The 19028-nt window shown below is 48.3% G+C and overlaps 1 protein-coding gene across 1 annotated transcript in view; it reads right to left on the bottom strand.

The window, feature by feature from the left end:
* Positions 1 to 19028, bottom strand: part of PPFIA3 (PPFI scaffold protein A3) — a 963828-nt gene that overhangs the window by 148970 nt on the left and 795830 nt on the right. The window contains exon 28 of the mRNA XM_078655169.1: positions 10847 to 10915. Within this exon, the coding sequence (XP_078511295.1) occupies positions 10847 to 10915 (69 nt within the window). The remainder of the gene's footprint in view (positions 1 to 10846; positions 10916 to 19028) is intronic.

Raw genomic sequence — 19028 nt, 5'->3', positions numbered from 1 at the left:
GATCGTGCAGATCATTCAGGGGGGCTATTCTCTTCCTTTCTTTTCCTCCTCCCATTCTGCCAAAACAGGAACGGCTGACGGAGGTTCATTTAAAATTGCTCCAGGAGGAAGTTACGGTTTTCTTGGCCAAGCAAGCTATAGAAAGGGTCCCGGTATCAGAAGCAGGCAGTGGCTGTTATTGCCGCTACTTTCTGATTCCAAAGAAAAACAAAGGGCTGCGGCCCATTTTAGATCTTCGGACCGTCAATCTCCTCCACAAGAAGGGGAAATGCAAGATACTCACGTTGGCTCATGTCTTGTCTGCCCTAGACCAGGGAGACTGGTGGTAGCGTTGGACCTGCAGGATGCATATTTTCACATTCCCATTCTGCCGGGCCACAGGCGTTACCTGCGGTTCAAGGTAGGCTGCGAGCACTTTCAGTTTACGGTGCTCCCCTTCGGCCTTACCAGTGGACCTCGGGTGTTCACCTAAAGGTGATGGCGCTGGTTGCAGCTCATCTGGGCAGGTTAGGGGTGTCTGTTTTTTGTTACCTCGACGACTGGCTGTTGAAGGCGTCCTCCCCCCAGACTGTTGTCGCCCGCCTTCAGACTACAGTGAACCACCTACATTCACTGGGATTCTCTTTAAACGTACCAAAGTCACACCTGATTCCTTTCCCAGATGCTCACTTTCTCCAGAGTTGTTCTGGACACAGTGCAGTTTCGGGTCTATCCTCCCGAGCAGTGAGTCCAGGATATTCAGGCTATGGTAACGCTATATCTGTCTCTCTACTGGATTTCAGTGAGACTGACTCTGAGGCCGTTGCTCCTCATGGCCTCCTGCATCGAATTAGTAAAGTATGCCAGGTGGCGTATGCATAAAACAAACAACAAATGGTTCTGTTGGATGGATCAATTGCTTTGAGCCTATGTAACATGAATCATATGAAAGCGAGTCTAATACATTTATTTAAAGACTTCAGGATGGAACACGCGTAGCTGGTAAAATAGTTTTTGCACACATTTGTCAAACATTACTGCCTGGACAGTCAAGTCCACAGGGATGGGCATTTTGCCTGTTCAGTCCTGCAGGACTTCCTAGTTTGAGATATTGTTCTGCAGTCCATAGCCAGGGATAGGCATTTTGCCTGTTCAGTCCTGCAGGACTTCCTAGTTTGAGATATTGTTCCGCAATCCACAGCCAGGATTGGATGGCTTGGGTAACTAATTTAAAGGTAAGAAATCTGCAGCTAGAAGTCTATCAGATGAACAAGTTACTTACCTTCCGTAATGCATTATCTGCTAGAGACTCTTTCTAGCTGCAGATTCCTTACAGCCCCACCCATGCCTCCCCACTTTACGGACTAATTTTGTAGGGCTAGGGTTACTTCTCTTTTCAGGACCCTAGTTTTGCACACGACTACGTCAGTTACTTCTTGGCTCTGCGCTTCTGGTGTGGAAAAAAAGTACTGATGTCTGCGCGCCTGGGTGGCGCCTATATAGGTACTGCGACATTATAACCGATGCTAACGACGCCAACGACGTCTTGCGGAGCCACATGAGGACACCCGACGGCGCGCGCAAGGGGTATTGCTCAGCATACGTTTCCGGATCCAGGGTGATACCTGGGAAATTCAAAGGTAAGGAATCTGCAACTAGAAATCTCTATCAGATTAAATAGTTACTTTGTTTTAGGGAAAGAGCACTGGCACTAGACCCTGGTTAGCAGGCTTCAGTGCACTGTCAGTTGAAAACCAGCACCCAATAGTTCTAATTGCGGCTAAAAGTGGGCGGAAAGCTGCAACGTAATTCCAGTTTCCTACAGCTGGCACCCCCTCCAAAGCCCCCTCCACTCCCCCCCCCCCCACTACGGCAGAGGGTAACGAGTGCCCATCATGACAGGGCACTCAGGAAAAAAACTCTTGAGATCTACTGCATACCTGGCTGCCAGCTTTGGCTTCTAACCACCCACACCTGCAGTTTCAATCTTAGGGAGGAGGAACACCTGCCTTTGCTGGCTGGAGCGCCAGAGGCAGACAAGCCCAGCGTAGGGTAGTGACGGACTCGCCGGCTGCGGGCACCTAATGGGTGATGCTGGCTAGACCAAACCAGAGTACCCCTTCAGCCGGCCGCCCTAGGGACCACGCCACTGGGGAATCACAGATAACCATCAAAGAGAACAATTCCCTACCTCGCTTTGTATCTTCTGCACCCAACGAACAGCGACCCTTGGTTTCATCAAAACAGGGAGAGAACACACACCTCGTCAGTCCAGCACAAGGAGCTCCCAAGGCCCCATTGACTGTCTTCACCTGAGAATTACCCTTGCTCAAAACCTGAAGCAGCGACCTTGGAGGACAATCCCACCGAGATAGGCAGAGACTGATCCGCCTACACTTGCAGCTGGCTGATGCCCACCGCTGCAGCCACTTTTACGAAGGGTTGTCTATGAACGGCTGGGTCTGCGCAGACATCCCTGGGGGGCAACCCATTAAACACAGTACCAGAGAACCCCATGTCTACGGACACCATACACTCCACCAGACAACAAAATAGGCATGGTCATGGCAACAACTGAACGCTCAGGAATTTCCATGGAGAGCAAGATAGACCCCCTAGTGGCGGAGCTAGGATTCCATCAGTATGACCAACAGAAACTCACAGACAGAATTACAGAAGGGGAAAAGACCCTGGCCACGCTGCAGTCACAGGTCACGATGCACCAGAAGGAAATCCGAGACCCCCGGGATCGAGCATAAGTGCCTGAAGAGAGGGCTGAAGACAGTGAGGGCAGTTCTCGCCGGTGCAATGTACGCATCCTGGTCATGCCAGAGGAGATCGAAGGCTAGGATCCGCTATCATCTTGAAAATTGGTTCCTATCTTTCATCACCACACCAGAAAAAACAAGTTACTTACCTGTACGCTGTGGTTCTCCAGTATTGATATCTTTTATAGATTCAGATGCTTGAATCTTCCCCATCGTCATGGTGGGAGTCCCACTGTAACAGTAGAAATAGTAGTACTGAATACATTACCATAGACCTCCATAGAAGGAAAAATTCAATTGAGTACTCTTTCAACCTCATTTTATTATATCCAGAGTTCAGCCAATCACAGCAGAGACCTCAGAGTAACCATCTCTACAGAGCCACCACAATTAAGCTCTGCTCAGTGACAGTTGGCTTTTAATGTTTTGACCTCCAGCTTCCAGCTCAAGGTATTTGGTTCTGTTAATTTCAAAATGCCAGATAAAAAGGGTTGTTTAAGCCCTGTAAAACTTGTGGAAAATGTAGACTTTTCTCTGAAGATCCCCACAAGCAATGTCTCTGTTGCCTCTAGCCTGACCATAAGCCCAGGGACTGCAAATACTGCGGAATGTTTTCAGCAAAGACCCTCAAGGCTAAGGAAGGAAGACTGCTTCTCTGGCTTCAGAAGAAAAAAGCTGTTTCGGAATCTGGGTCTGAGACGGAGGAAAGAGCCAATTCTTCCTCCAGAAAAAGAAAGATAGGCAGCTCCTCTTCTCAACATGGGGACCCCAAAAGGTCAAAATCTAAAGAGCAGGAAAAAACTGAGGTGAAACGCCACAATGAACATGAAGTGGCGTCAAAATCATCCTCTGCTCCAGTCTCCAGTCAAAAAGAAAAAAAGGATATTTTATCTGAGGGGGAAAAGAGCGTCCACAGAGCTTACAGAGATCGCTATGGATATCTCTTCTACTTCCTTTCGTCAAATGGCAGGAGCAGGGGAGCTGCGAAGTCAGGGGTGGCTAAGGGCGACCAGCTTCTGTCCGGAGGTACAGGCAAATGTATTACATATGCCTTTCGATGACGAGTATTTATTTGGCAGTCATATAGATGAAGCATTCCAATCTAAAATAATAATAATAACTGAATTTATAAAGCGCCTAGTTACACTATACTAGTGTGTCCCCACGCTGCAAGACTGCTTTAACCAGAGCACCTCAGCTACTATTTCTTCCCACCCGCCCATTGCCCAGCCTCACCCTACTCTTTGGGTAAGAAGTGAGTTTTCAACTCTTTGCGGAAAACGAGCTCTGGCGTCTCCAGCCGGATACTCAGATGAAGTCTGTTCCACTGTTGAGCTGCCAGAACACGAAAGGAGTGCCCTCCCATTGTCACTCTTCTGAATTTCGGAAACTGAACCTGCCCCGTCCTGCTAGATCTCAACTGCCTGGTAGGGTGGTAGGGGGTTAACAGGTTATGGAGATAGGTGGGCCCTTTCCCCTGTAAGATTCGGTGGCTGACACATAGGGATTTAAACATCACACGTTCCCTAATCGGAAGCCAATGTAGTGTTTTCAGCGCTCTCTTCAAAGGAGCTCTCTTAGGCAACATCAAGACCAGAAGTGCAGCCGCATTCTGTATGCGCTGCAACCTCTGAATACACTTAGCATTAGCTCCCAAATAGAGAACATTCCTAGTCCAGCCTAGATGTTATTAAGGCATGGACCATGGTTTTCCTGGCTGTCAATGGCAGTAAATCCAATGTCTTCCTGAGAACCCTCAGGATGCCAAAACAGATGCCTGCCACCCGTTTTGTGTGGTGCTCAAACGCGATTTTAGTATCGAGCCATACCCCCAAGTTCCTCACTTGATCTCTAGGAGTGGGTAGAGGGCCCAGCGCTTGAGGCCACCATGCCGAGGTCCACACCGAAGGAGCCTTCCCCACAATCAGTACATCCGTCTTATTTCCATTCAGTTTGAGGCAATTATTCGCCATCCAAGCCGCCAGTTCCTGCAGACAAGAAATGAAGTTGCTGGCGGCCTGCTCCTCCGGCTGTGTCAAAGCCACAACCAGTTGCGTGTCGTCTGCATAGGACATGACTTCCACCCTGAATTTTTCCGTGATCTCTGCCACTGGTGCTACATAGAGATTAAAAAGGGTTGGGCTGAGACTGGACCCTTGTGGCACCCCCTGTTTCAGGCTGATGTCTTTGGACCGGTAGGGTCCCTGTGCCACTTGGAAACTGCAGTCTGGCAGAAAGGACTCCAGCCATTCCCATGCTTTATCCACCACTCCTCCTCTTTTTAGACACTGTAGCAGCGTATAGTGAGCTACTGTGTCGAATGTGGCACTTAAATCCAGCAAGATCAGCGCCGCTGTTTGACCTTCATCCACAAATTTCCGTAAGGTCTCTGTAGATGGCAGTAGCGCTAACTCTGTCGAATGGAGTGCACGGAAACCAGATTGGGTGGGATGGAGCATCTTATGAGCCTCAATATGGGCTGTCAGCTGATTATTGACAGCCTTCTCCACGATCTTGGCGAAGTACGGCAGAAGTGAGATGGGGCGCAGGTTCTCTAATTGCTCCATGCTGATATTAGGCTTTTTTTTCAAGGGGAGCACCACTGCCTCCTTCCAGGTTTTCGGCACCTTCCCTGAGTTAAAAGAGAGCTCTAGTAAGTGTCTAATATAGGGCTCTAGAGTCTCCACACTGCCTCTCAGTACTTTAGGTGACGCAGGACCTTTAGGAGAACCCGATTTGATTTTACCAGCTATTGTACATAAGGCCTCCCGAGAAGGGACACTGAAGGTCGTAAGACACTTCATTCCCTTTACGTTGGTAGGAGTTTCCCCTCCCCTGCAGCCTTCTCTGGCCGCGTCCGGGAAAGAGGAGTAGATCCTCTCTACCTTGTGCGCAAAGAACTCTGCCACCCGATTGCAAGATTCCTCTGACCCTGTCATAGGAGCAACGATGCTGGAAAGGTCCGAGATCTCTTTAAAAACAGAGAACAGCTCCTTCACCGAGTTGTCTGCTCCCTCTATCCTGCTGCTGTAATAGGACGCCCGGTTTTTCTACAAAGAAGGACACAGACACTGCTAGATCCTTAGCTACGCTTCAACAACGTCGTATCCAGTCTATTCGGGGCAGTTTCGAGGACAGTATACACCTAGACCGCAGTTCCAACAGGGGTTTCAACATTACCCTCAAAACACCTATCAGTTGTACAACCAGCCTTTCAGGTCCAATGCTGCATCTTCCTATTCACGGACCACCGGTTGCAAGAGGCAGCAATCTGTCGGGAGATCTCAGGATTCAAACAAAAGGCAGTGAGTTTCTCCAGGCCCCTGCCACTGCAGTCCCACAACAATTCGGTCCAACCTGCTCAAAATTCTTACAAAAATGGATGTCTATCTCATCGGACAAATGGGTGTTAGATAGCGTTCAACATGGTCACCACCCATACAATTCAGTCCCTTTCGCTAGGCCACTACCCTAACTTACTTAATGGCTTGACGCCTAATTCCATTTGGGTGTGCTGTCGTTAGCAGCAGGTCCCATGAGTTGCTGACCATGTTTGTTCCCTTGTTCATCACATAACGATTAGCCCAGACAGGTGGGCAGCACCCAAATGACAGCAAATGGGTGGCTACTCTGCCGCGGCAAGGGTGTGGGGGGAGCCAAATGGGGTAGGGGGAGGGAAGTGGATGCAGTCCTAAGGGGGGAGATCGAAGCCTCACCACGACTCGATAACCACTTGTGCTAAGACACAGTTCAGACGCCTTCTCGTATTACTGGATCGGCTAAGCTACTCACAGAAACCCAATCCTGGAGATATTCCTGCCGATCGCAGATAGCCTCTACACACAACACAGCACTTTAAATGCATGCTTCGAGTATCATTCCTATATATACAAAGCATCCCCTACTTCGGGATGGATGCAGTTGAGGCTTTTCTGACAGGATTTACTTTATCATGCATCCCTGCCGCCCTCAGCGAAGATATAGACAACTATATCACATTCCTGGAAATCAAACAGGCTGTTCTTGACTTGACCAGGAATAAAGCTCCAGGCCTGGATGGTCTACAAATAGAATACTACAGCACCTTCTCTGCGAGCCTTGTGCCTTGGCTAGCAGAGATGTTCAATGAAGTCCTGGGGAATGGAGGGTTAGCCCTGTCCCTCTGGGAGTCCCTCTTGATGTCTCTTGCGAAACCTGACAGGGATCCGACCCAATAATCATCATACCGACTGATTGCCATCCTTGGGACAGACTATAAGATCCTGGAAAAGATCTAGGCTGACAGATATACCAGGATATTACCCGAGCTCATTCACGCAGACCAAAATGGCTTTGTTCCAGGCATAGCAAATCTCGGAACATCTACCCACTGTTACATGTAATGTACCAAGCCCCCCAGTGGTTCCTGCTCGCAGCCTGTTTGATATTAGATCTTGAAAAAGATTCTGACACCCTCACATGGGGTTATCTTTTCCGAGTTTTGCTTAGGTTGAGCACAGGCAACCACCTTCTAGCATACATGAAGCTGTCATACACTTGCCCACCTCCAGAATCCGCCTAGGTCAACTTATCTCGCCGCCCTTCTCCATGGACAGGGGCACCCGACAGGGCTGCCCCCTGTTCCCCTTATTGTTTGAGATAGCCATGAAGCTCCTCACCACTCTGCTTCGTACGGAGGGGGTAGGGGAAGACTGGAGGAACCCCCTTAGATGATGCAACCCATGCAGTGTCCCTATATGCGGATGATCTACTTCTCTACATCAGTGACATACATTCAGAACTCTCCCCCACATACTACCCTTCATGCATTTGTAGAGGCAACGAGCCTACAAGTCAACTGGGTAAGCCGTGTGTGTACCCATTCGGTTGCAATGAAACCCCTCTCGGGGTGCGACTTGGAGACACCCCCCTGAATTGGAGGAGCGACTCAGTTCACTACCTTGGAGTTCACCTTTATCTTCGTAGAGATCAGCCGGGGAATGATTTTCAAAGGAGAGCCCTTTCTGCGCTTAAAAGTGCAGTTCCGGAAAAATCTACCCTTAGTCACAACCAGAAAAATAGCCCTATCCAACATGATAGTGTTATCCAGATTGCTATACTACTTCGTAAACGTTCCTGCGGTCACCCTAGGCACTTTTTCACGGATCTCAACACCCTGTTGGGGGAGCTTATTTGGGGAGACAAGCGACATCACTTAGTGCTGGAAAAGCTACACCTGCCGGTCGGCAAAGGAAGGCTGGGAGCCCCATCGTTCGAGGCGTACTACTTAGTAGCAACTTACAGTGGGCCTCATAACAGGGTCCTGCTCTGCAAAGTTACGCCCAAGGCAACTTGGTCCCTACAAGTAACGATTGCCATGGTTTATCACCTCACACGCCATGTTTCACCATAAATCCCAGCACTTCCAGGATTTCCCGGCTTCAATTCTGCCTTGGGCTTAGGGAGCTGGCATGAGCAATTCCTAGTTACAGCAGTTACAACCTCCTTTTTGATGGTCACCGCCTCACCTTCAATCAACTTGTCTCCAACCATGCTCTTCCGAAAGGACAATTACTCACTTTCAGGCAGCTGCGTACCACATGTCAGGCTCTCTGGTTTACCCGAGAAGAAGAACCCCATACGCACTCCGTCACACAGACCGTGCTACATATGAGGACAGGTTGTCACCTTATAAAATGGTTATATAAAGCCATGCAGTAACACAGCTGGGTCCCAATTGACAGTTTTGAAGGAAGGGTAATGTACAACAAAGAGTGGGACCAAGCCCGGGCATTCCCTCAACAAGTGTCCAGAAATGGCAGGAAAAGGATACCTACACAGAGCCTAACTGACGCCAGAGCAGCTCGGCCGATATTTCCTACACACACACCTCTGCTGTCCCCCATCCCGACTGGTTTCCACGGATCTACAGCATATATGTTGTGGTCCTGTCCATTCATAGCCACATACTGGCACACTATTCACACCATGCTCCAGAAGGATACTGAACTTACAGACCTAAACACATGGGAGGCAAGTGCCCTAGGCATGTTCAAACACAGGAAGAGACAAGAGGAGAACACACTTCACTGGGATAGCACTACTGCTTGCTAAGAGAGCCCTCACCATGTGTGGAGGTGTGATGTGGAAATGGGGAAAGGCCGAAGGGGAAGCGCTACAACACGAAGAGGCCCAACACCTTCGTAAGTTACCCATTCCACAAACTTGGGATGTACTCATCGATCACTTCGAGAGTGTCACCCACAGCAATGACCTACCCCCATGAACCCGACCACTACTTCTGCCTAGCACTGGAGATGACAGTGCAAGCTGCCACTCATTTCCCTAGGAGGATTACGCCTGCATACATCTACAAGCCAGAGACTTTCCCCTCCTAACACTTCGACATTCATCACTCTGGACCAGTGAAGCTGGATATCGTCTCGACCCTCCGCCCCACACGCAACGCCGGTTGTGACCCAGCTGGTCCTTTGTAATGTGTCTCCCTTGCATGAGGTGCATATGCTGCCGAGTTCGAATCGTCATCTCCCTTCCCCAGTTTGGGGTTATCTCCCAAACTAGCCGGCACCACACACAAGGCAGTTGGATGCGCCGCCCAATTTATTACACTGACTCAGAATGATGTAAATGCTTTTATTACTGCCTTAGGTCGATTATGAAAACCACCATAAAACCTTTTTTTTCCACTCTTGTCAACTACCCTTTGGAACTCTTTGCCTTTGGATATGAAAGCCATCCCAAACCATCTGGGATTTAGAAAAAGATTTCAAACCCAGCTTTTCTGAACCTATTCATTGCCTAATTGCATGCTTTATAAAACAAGACAACATAATAAAATAACGTGTTGGAGGCAATACGATTTATAACATGGGTGGAGATTGTACTTATGGATCATGTCATAGGCCATAACAAATGGGTGTGTGCAAATTGGTAGTTATGGAAAGATGGGAGCCACATGAGGGAGGGATAGAGGAAGCTGAAGTTAAATTACACTGTCACATGTTAACAGTTTATAAGAAAAAAAGCAAATACTAAAATGTTACTGCTAGTATTAGTGTTGACGTTAGTGAAATAAAACATTTCATTACAATGGAAAAGAAGCACTGGGTATGAACTGAAAACCTGGGAATGGATCACAGCTGAATGTAGAGTCAGGAGACAAAAGAATAAATGGGGAACAACGATGGGTCTGCTTTAAGAGAGCTGATTTTATTTACCTTGGAGCTGATGATGTCAACACTTACTGTATGAAAACAAAATCTCAATTCAAACTGACTATGAAGGTAACATGACAAATTGTTAAAAGAGTTACCAGATCATTACAGTCTAATTATTGTACATTAATAGTAGCAATACTGTACAACTCTGGTGCAATACGTGAAACAAACAACTGGCATGCAGTGAATGGAAGCTCTGTGTGAAAATGTTGTTGAATCATTATTTTTTGAGTGCTTTATACTAATAAGACAAATTAAAAAGCCATTCGTAAGGTTTATTGGAAAAGACAGCAAACCCAGCCGACCAATAGCAGGATACCACTCTATAAGGCTGAGCAGTGGTCAAGTATGGCAACAGCCCTCTTACTCATTGCGTAAAGCTCGTAGATCAGCCTTCTAATGATGACTTCCCCATCCTGCCTCAATCTTTTAGAATATGGCAGACAAATAAATGCATTTTATCTTCCGTCTTTGCACAGTATTAGAAGAGATAAATGTATGTTAAATATTCTACAAAAATGGTTAAAACCTCAAAGTCCACATTTCTTCACTTAAACTTTCACCTAGTATATCAATGCGTTTGCAATTGGCCTACTGATCAAAAAAAGTACAACTAAAGGAGATGTAATAAAGTTTCATCACAGTATAAAACTATATTTATTTTCTAGTTAAGACAACAAGTCCATACACAGGAACCATCTAATACAGGAGCTCAAAAAAGCCAAAAAGACAACTTCAAAAAAATATTTTTCTAAATCAAGACACAAGAGTTTGAAGTAAAAATAAAGATTCTAAATAAGAAGTTTTACAACAGTTACAGAAGTTATCCTTGGATGAAAATGAAAAGGAAAAGCCTGCTAAGCCATGGGCTAAAACACTGACCTCGTCTAGTCGCCGCTCCGTCCCCATGGAGATCAGATTGCTGAATTCGGTCTCTAGAACCTGTCGTGCCTAGGAGAGTATGAGAAAGTTAACATTAGGTAGACCATACAGTCCCAGCAATACAGAAATCTTAGCATAGATGTGGTACTAAAAGACATAAAGCTGTGCCCTTTCCCCCCAGGGTGAATAGCAAGCTTTGATAAGGTTTATGCTACTTACCCAGTAAGCATCTGTTCTTGGCATGTAGAGCTGTAGATTCACATGCTTTGCATACTCCTGCCATCTAGTGTCGGGTCCGGATGTTTGCAAGTTGTTTTTCTTCGAAGTAGTTTTTCCTAGTCACAAAGTAAGGTGACTCCTCCTTTTGATGATAATGCGCATGGGCATCGACTCCATTGTTAGATTTTTTTCCCGCAAGAGGGTGAGAATGGAGTAAGTAAGTGTAGTACAGAGATGTCCATGAATATGTAATGTAAATAATGCAAAACAGCAACAGCTTCAGGTGCCTCGGGAGGTTGCCTGTTAATCTACAGCTCTACATGCCAAGAACAGATGCTTACTGGGAAAGTAGCATAATCCGTTCGAGGCATGTGTGCTGTAGATACACGTGCTTTGCATAAACTATATAGCAGTATTCTCCCAAAGCGGTGGCTAACCAGTAGATGTTGCAGCTGTTTGAAAACGTGTTTTTAGCACTGCTAGGCCTACATTGGCTTGCTGACGTAATAACACATCCGCAGTTATGTTTGATAAAAGTATGTGGTGTAGACCATGTTGCTGCTTTACAAATGTCAGCTATAGGCATGCTACCTAAAAAGGCCATAGATGCTCCTATTTTACGAGTAGAATGCACTCTAGGTGGTGTAGACAAAGTTTGTTAAGCTTTAGTGTAGCAGGTTTTAATGCATTTAACAATCCATCTTGCAATACCAGATTTAGAAATGGGATTGCCTTTGTGAGTTGTAGCAAATGCAACAAACAGTTGTTTTGCAAAAATCTTATGTTCTTTCAATGTAGTACAATAGCGCTCTTTTGACATCAAGAGTATGAAGAGCTTGTTCTGCTACTGAATCAGATTGAGGAAAGCATACAGGCAACTCAACTGATTGGTTGATATGGAAAGCAGAAACCACTTTGGGAAGGAACTTTGGGTTGGTGCAAAGAACTACCCTGTCTTTATGAAGTTATGAGGTTAAAGCTAGTAGCTCTCCAACTCGCCTTAATGAAGTGATTGCAATGAGGAAGGCGACTTTCTAAGAAAGAAACAGTAGCAGACAGGTGTGTAATGGCTAAAAAGGTGGACCCATGAGCGTGTAACCACAATGTTCAGATTCCAAACTGGTGCTGGAGGTACCCTGGGTGGGATTATTCTCTTAAGGCCCTACATTACGGCTTTAATTACTGTAAACTTGAACAGATATAGATGTTGTCTGTTTTGCAGATATGCAGCTATTGTACAAGATGCAAACGAATGGAAGTGTAGTCTAAACCAGCACACTTTAATTGCATAAGGTAACAAATTATATTTTGAGTAGATGCATTTAGAGGATCAATATTCTTATTAGTACAATACATAACAAATAGTTTCCATTTAGCTGCATAGCATGCTCTGGTAGTAAGGCTTTCTTGCTTATTTAAGAATGGTCATGCATTCCTGTGGCAAGTTAAGATATCCAAACTCTAGAACTTCAGGAGCCAAATTGCTAGATTGAGCTCCTTGGGATTTGGATGTCTGACTTCTCCATGGTTCAGCATGAGAAGTCTGGAATTGAGAAGCAGCTTTTGATGTGGAACTACTGCCAGTTCTAAAAGTGTTGTGAACCACGGTTGATGAGCCAAAGTGGGAGCTACTAGAATCAGTATGAGGGATGTTAGCCTCAGCTTCCGAACCAGAAATGAAAGGAGAGGGAGAGGCGGAAAAGCATGGGCAAATATCCCTGACCAATTCATCCATAGGGCATTGCCTTTGGATTGAGGGTCGGAGAACCTGGAGGCGAATTTTAAGCATTTTGAGTTGTCCACTGTGGCGAAGAGATCTATTTGTGGGAATCCCCATTCTTGAAAGTATGAAAGGAGAACCTGGGGATGAAGTTCACACTCGTGAATTTGTTGTCGCCTTCTGCTTAGGAAGTTGGCAATCTGATTGTCCACTCCTGGGAGATGCTCTGCCAGAAGATGGACTTTGTGATGAATTGCTCAACGCCAAATTGTCTGTGAGAGGCGTGGCAGTTGCAGAGAATGTGTACCCCCGTTTATGTACAAAGTACATTACTCTCATGATGTTGGTGCGGACTAGGACAACTTTCCCTAAGAGCTGGGGGGCGCTAGAGGGCGCACGAGCAGCATGGCCGCACCTCTGTGAGGCTCCTGCCGCCTGTGCCAACATCCGCTAATTATCCTACGATAACCACCTCCAATGCCGCTAAAACTTGGAGCAATTGTTGAAGACCCTTGACCCGGCACTCGCTGCAAATTTGGAGCGGTTCGGCCGTCGGAGTGCGGAGATATCCTGTCGGGAGTCAGGCACCGACTGTGGAGGCGGAACCTGACTGATCGCGAGCTGGGATGCAGTGGCTACGCGATCCCGTGGCTCCCACGTGGTGTGTGGGCCGTGACCGAGGAGCGCCTGAACCACCGCGATCCCCTCTGCGGAGATCTCGGGGCAGCAGGAGTGGACCATCACAGACTGCGGCGAAAGTTGGGGTAGGAGACGCCGGAGGAGTAGCTGAGCCGGGCGCTGGTAGAGGCGGAGCCTGCCCGATCGCGAGCTGGGTCGCAGGTACTGCGCGATCCCGGGGCTCCCGCGTGGTGTGTGGGCCGCGGCCGCTGTGCGCCTGAATTACCGCGATCCCTTCTACAGCAGACTTGGGGCAGCGGGAGCGGACCAACCTGAACTGCGGAGAACGGTGTGAGACGCCGGAGGTGTAGATTAGCCTGGCGCTGGTGCACAGACCTCGTGCTATTGCCGGTGCTCTGCGGACCCTCCCCCCTCCCCCCCATCATTCCCGGTAGTGTGAGCGGTTGGGAGCTGCAGGCTGGGGTTAATCATACTGCGGCCTAAGTGCCTGCAAGCTCCGGGGAGAGCGGATGAAGAAGGCGACACAGGAAAGGACTACACTTGGAGTACAGTTGGTGCTCAGGAGTTGCCTGGAGCGGTGAATGGTTGACGAGTGATCACCTATAATTGCATTCACTAATCGGCGGCCACTCGTGACGGAAGCAGATGCGACGTTGTTTGTGCATGAAGTGTATATAATACGCTAGGAATTCGACTGCGCATCAGACGCAGAGTGGGTGCTCAAGAATTAGTCGGCTGGAGTTTTGAAAGGGACTACTGCAAGCCCACTGGCAAGTAAGAGGGACGGGCCTAAATGAGGCCAGGGCGAGACTACTACATACCGACTGGCACCAGATTGGCTGTGGTTATTGGCGCTGCACCGGGCACATGCTGGCATGTCCGTTGCGACTGAGGGACACTGATGTGATGGAGACCTGCCTGCTTGAAGACTGCACTTGGAATTAGATTACGTTAACTAGCGCGGAGCTGATGCGCCAACGCAGAAAGGTGACACTACTGCGCCTCTTGATGATTGTAGGCGCTCCTGAAGGCGCGGCGCTCCTTGGATGCTGAGCCCGGGCAGTGCGAGACACCGGGGGGACAGAGTTGATCCCTTTACACTGTGTACCCACTGTATTGGATGCTGAATGCAGTGGTTGAGAGGCACGCACTGACAGCGTGTGTTGTGGATTGCGACTAGGCGGATCTCCGATACTCAGCAGTGGGAGTAGTGTATACCCAGGATTTGTGGACCCTGCTGGAGGAATACCTGGTGGAAGAAGGAGCTGGATGCTGCGACCGTAACGTTGCATGTCCAGGGCTTCTGAGTCGACGCGAGGTGGGAACAAGCGAACGTACTCGCTTACTGCGGAAAGATCAGCGAGAGGTGCCGCCATGGGCCGACAGGATACTCGACAACCGAAACTATCTTTTGACTCCGCCCCGGCGTCGAAGAAGACTGTGACGGCGGGGACGGATTCGACTGGGGCTCAGAGCCCTCCAACAGCGGGGCCTAGCTGCGGTGCGGCTGCACCGGACATGCATCTACTACTGCAGGAAATGAAGCAGGGGTTCGCGACGGTGGTGGATAAGGTGGATCGTTTATCCTCCAGGATGGACGCCATTGTACAGAAGATGGATGTTCACGAGGAACGCCTCACGGAGGCGGAGAGAAGGATTTCAGATAATGATGATACCACGGCGTCCCATGCTACTAGACTGTCGCGAATGGATAACATCCTCAAAGTAATAGCTGCGAAGAACGAGGAGTTGGAAGCGCGCAGTCGCCGCAATAATGTCCGTGTGGTGGGCGTGCCGGAGTCTACGAACACTGGGAGAATGGAGGACTATGTTGAACGGATACTCCAGACGGCGATTGGAGCGGACGCCTTTTCCAAGCAATTCATTGTTGAGCGTGCACACCGTTCCCTTGGTCCGCAACCCCAGCCAGGGGCCCCGCCTCGGCCGATAATAGCTCGACTACTAAATTATCGGGATAGAGACACTGCGCTCCATGCTGCACGAACTGCTAAACAATTGACGTGCGATGGAATTACATTCACACTGTACCCAGACTTCACGCCAATTGTCCAGGACCAAAGGAGAAAATTTCTAGACGTGAAGAAAAAACGGAGGGATCTGCAAATAGACTATGCTCTACTGTACCCGGCTAAACTGCGGGTCACGTATCAGGCAAGGCAGCACTTCTTCGTGAACCCGCAGCAGGTGGAGGATTTCCTAAAATCACTGCGACGCGAGCGTGGGAACCGTCCTGTGGTGGAGGAGGTAGAGAATGAGGAGGACTGATATACGTGTATGGATTGCTGAGGAACCTCTTAGCCTGCTGTGAATTTAGTTTGGGACCGGGGTGCGTGCTGTTTTCATGAAGTTGAACTCGAGACTTTGCTGAGATACTTCGATTATGGACATTCGTGAGCGCTGAAGACGGCATTGGACTATGGGTGGTAAAGTATGCCAGGCGACACCCCCCATCCCTCGAATTGCCCCTCCAAGGGCGGTATCGGATCTGGGGACGAGGAGCAGGGGGTGACAAAGTGTGTACCTTAGATGACCCTACTAGGGTGTGCCCCTTTGACATTGTTCGTTACACTGCGGCTGGTTGGGTGTTTGCTACCGGTGATGGGAGGGGGGTGGGTTGTGAATGCTGGAGGATTGGGGTTGCTTCAGTGGGCGGTGGGAGGGGCGGGATCGAAGTTTGAATTGTTACACGAGGATGGTTGCGGGGTGGGTGGGGGGGGAGTGAATGGGGTTGTATCTGGATTGAATCCTTGTTGGCTGCGGATGTTGCAGAATGCAAAGAGCTGGGTTCACCGGATTGTATGGGCTGGGTGGATTGGGTCATTTCAGTTTGTTAGGGAGAATGTATGGGAGAAGATAGCCTACACGAGGGCTGAGTGGGAGAATGGTTTGGACTGGGAGCAGATCTGGGACGCGCCTGAGATAGTTGGGGGGAGTCAGGGGAATGGGAGGGAAGTGTGGGTGGTTGGTTGCATTGTACAGAGGATTCACACGATATTGCAGAGTAATTGGACTATGTTGGCTGGCACGTATGGGCGGTGGGGAGTACGGTTAGGGGTGAGTATTGCTGCGACTGATGTCATTGATGATGGCTGATATGGCAGGGAGTAAATTAACGGTAATGTCATAGAACGTGCGGGGCATTAACAATTCTAGAAAAGGGAGAAATATCCTTGCCTATCTAGATAGGCATAATGTGCATATTGCTTTGTTACAAGAGACACATTTCTGCCCTAGATCGGATTCTAAATATGCTAGTAAGTGGGCCTCGGTCAGAAAATTTTCCTCATATTCTTCATATTCTAGAGGCACCGCAGTTCTGATCAAGAAATCAATTGCCTTTCAGATGTTGGGGGAGATTATTGATCCCGATGGGCGATTTGTGATATTGTGGGGTAGATTTGGCATGGATAATGTTGCTATAGTGAACTGCTACGCTCCGAATGTTGACACACCAGAATTTTTTACCACACTTTGGGGACATGTATTGGTGACAGGTGCTACACACATTATTTGGGGGGGAGACTTTAATGTTACACTAGTGCCTGGCATGGATCGATCAGATGGTTGTGGTCAATATAACAGACAAGCAAGGGATGTGCTACTGGGAGTCATAGAGGAAGCGGGGCTGGTGGATAGCTGGAGATATACCCATCATGCACATAAAGAGGGCACGCACTTTACGTCATACACTAATACATGGGCTAGATTAGATTATTGCTTTGTGTCAAGGGGGCTTTGTGCGGGTATAGATAAGGTAACACACTTGCCTAAAACTTATTCCGATCACTGCCCAGTGTTGCTATCCCTGATGATTCCGGGACACGAGAGAATAAGACCTCCGTGGAGACTACTCCCTACTATGCTGCTAGACTTAGTCTTTAGGACGGAACTGGGTGATGAAATTGAGGAGTTCTTCCCCAGGAACAAGACTTCAGTTAATAGTGTAGAGATGGTGTGGGAGGCATTCAAGGTCACGGTCAGAAGTATTTGCATATCCAAGGGCGGGGGGATACTGAAAGACATTCAGAGGACGTTAGGCAGGCTGGAACGCGAGCTAAAGGAGCTTGAACTTGAGATGACAAGAAGAGCTGACTCGGAACTACATAATACCTTTAGAGAAAAATTGTCAGAGTTTGGCGAGGAAGCAGCGAGAGAAGTAAAGTTTAAGGGAAAGTATTGGACAGCACGGCGTTACTGCGAAGGGGAAAGGCCTGGTAAGGTACTAGCCGCGATCACGAGAAAGCCGCGCTTCAGTGCCAATATATTAGAAATTATCACAACAAACGGTATACGTTGTCAGGATACGAGAGGGATTCAGGAGGAATTTCTTTCGCACTATAAGCAGCTGTATACTTCTCAACACACTACAGAGGTAGATATGGGAGGTTTTCTCGATGATATAGCACTGTGCTGGCTCAGTGATATGCATAGACAATTCCTTAGTGCACCATTAGAGACTGATGAGATCCGAGACGCAATTATGTTGCTTGCCAATGGAAAGGCGACAGGATCGGATGGACTCCCCGCTGAGTTTTATAAATGTTACATCGATATCATGGCACCGGTCCTTAAGGAAGTTTATGAGGAGTCGCTGGAAGTTGGGGAATTGCCGGGGTCGATGAGGGAGGTGGTAATTACCTCCTTGTTGAAACCGGGTAAGGAACCGACGGACACGGACTCATATAGACCACTATCTCTCATCAATTGTGATGCGAAGATCCTTGCCAAGGTGCTGGCAACGCGACTCTCGCTGATTATGTCTAAAATAGTTCTGCCGGACCAAGCTGGATTTGTGCCGGGCCGCGCCACCACCCACAATCTTAGGACGCTGTTCTCCTTGATTCAGACGATTGCCCCGGAACTGCCTGTCGCTACTGTCTTTTTAGACGCCACGAAAGCGTTTGACTCGGTCGAATGGCCGTATCTATTTACTATATTGCATAGGATGGGGTTCCCCAAACTGTTTGTTAACTGGGTCAAGCTGCTCTATACCAGACCGACTGCCAAAGTGGTAATTAACGGATTACTGTCGGCTCCAATGTTGATAACGAGGGGCACCAGGCAGGGGTGCCCTCTCTCCCCTCTGCTCTTTGCTATGGCAGTCAAGCCTTTGGCGTGTCACATCCGTCAGCTGCACAGAGCTAGTGCCTTTCACTGCTTTCAGCGCCAAATTGGTATATCACTGTATGCAGATGATATCACGCTATATGTGAAACATCCTCAAACCAACCTTAATCCCATATTGCGGGAGTTCATTGTCTTTGGTGGGCTGTCGGGGGTGCATGTGAATTGGAGGAAATCCCAATTTTTTCCGCTGACGTCTGCTGTAACGAAATTCCAGCTGGACTATCCGCTCGAATGGTGTGATACAGATCTTAGGTACTTGGGTATCGTCGTGTCTCTGGACAAGAACGTGACGCTCAGATCGAATTATGGAGTGGCCATCACGAAATTAGCTGATAATGTAACGCGCTGGAAGGCCTTGCCGCTGTCGATGGCAGGGAGGGCGGCGCTTATAAAGATGGTGGTGCTACCACAATTCCTATATCTATTCCAAAATGTGCCATATTTTCCTGGCATTTT

This window comes from Lissotriton helveticus, chromosome 7 (genome assembly GCF_964261635.1).
Source record: "Lissotriton helveticus chromosome 7, aLisHel1.1, whole genome shotgun sequence".
Classification (NCBI taxonomy): Eukaryota; Metazoa; Chordata; class Amphibia; order Caudata; family Salamandridae; genus Lissotriton; species Lissotriton helveticus.
This window is presented reverse-complemented; position numbering and strand designations above follow the sequence as displayed.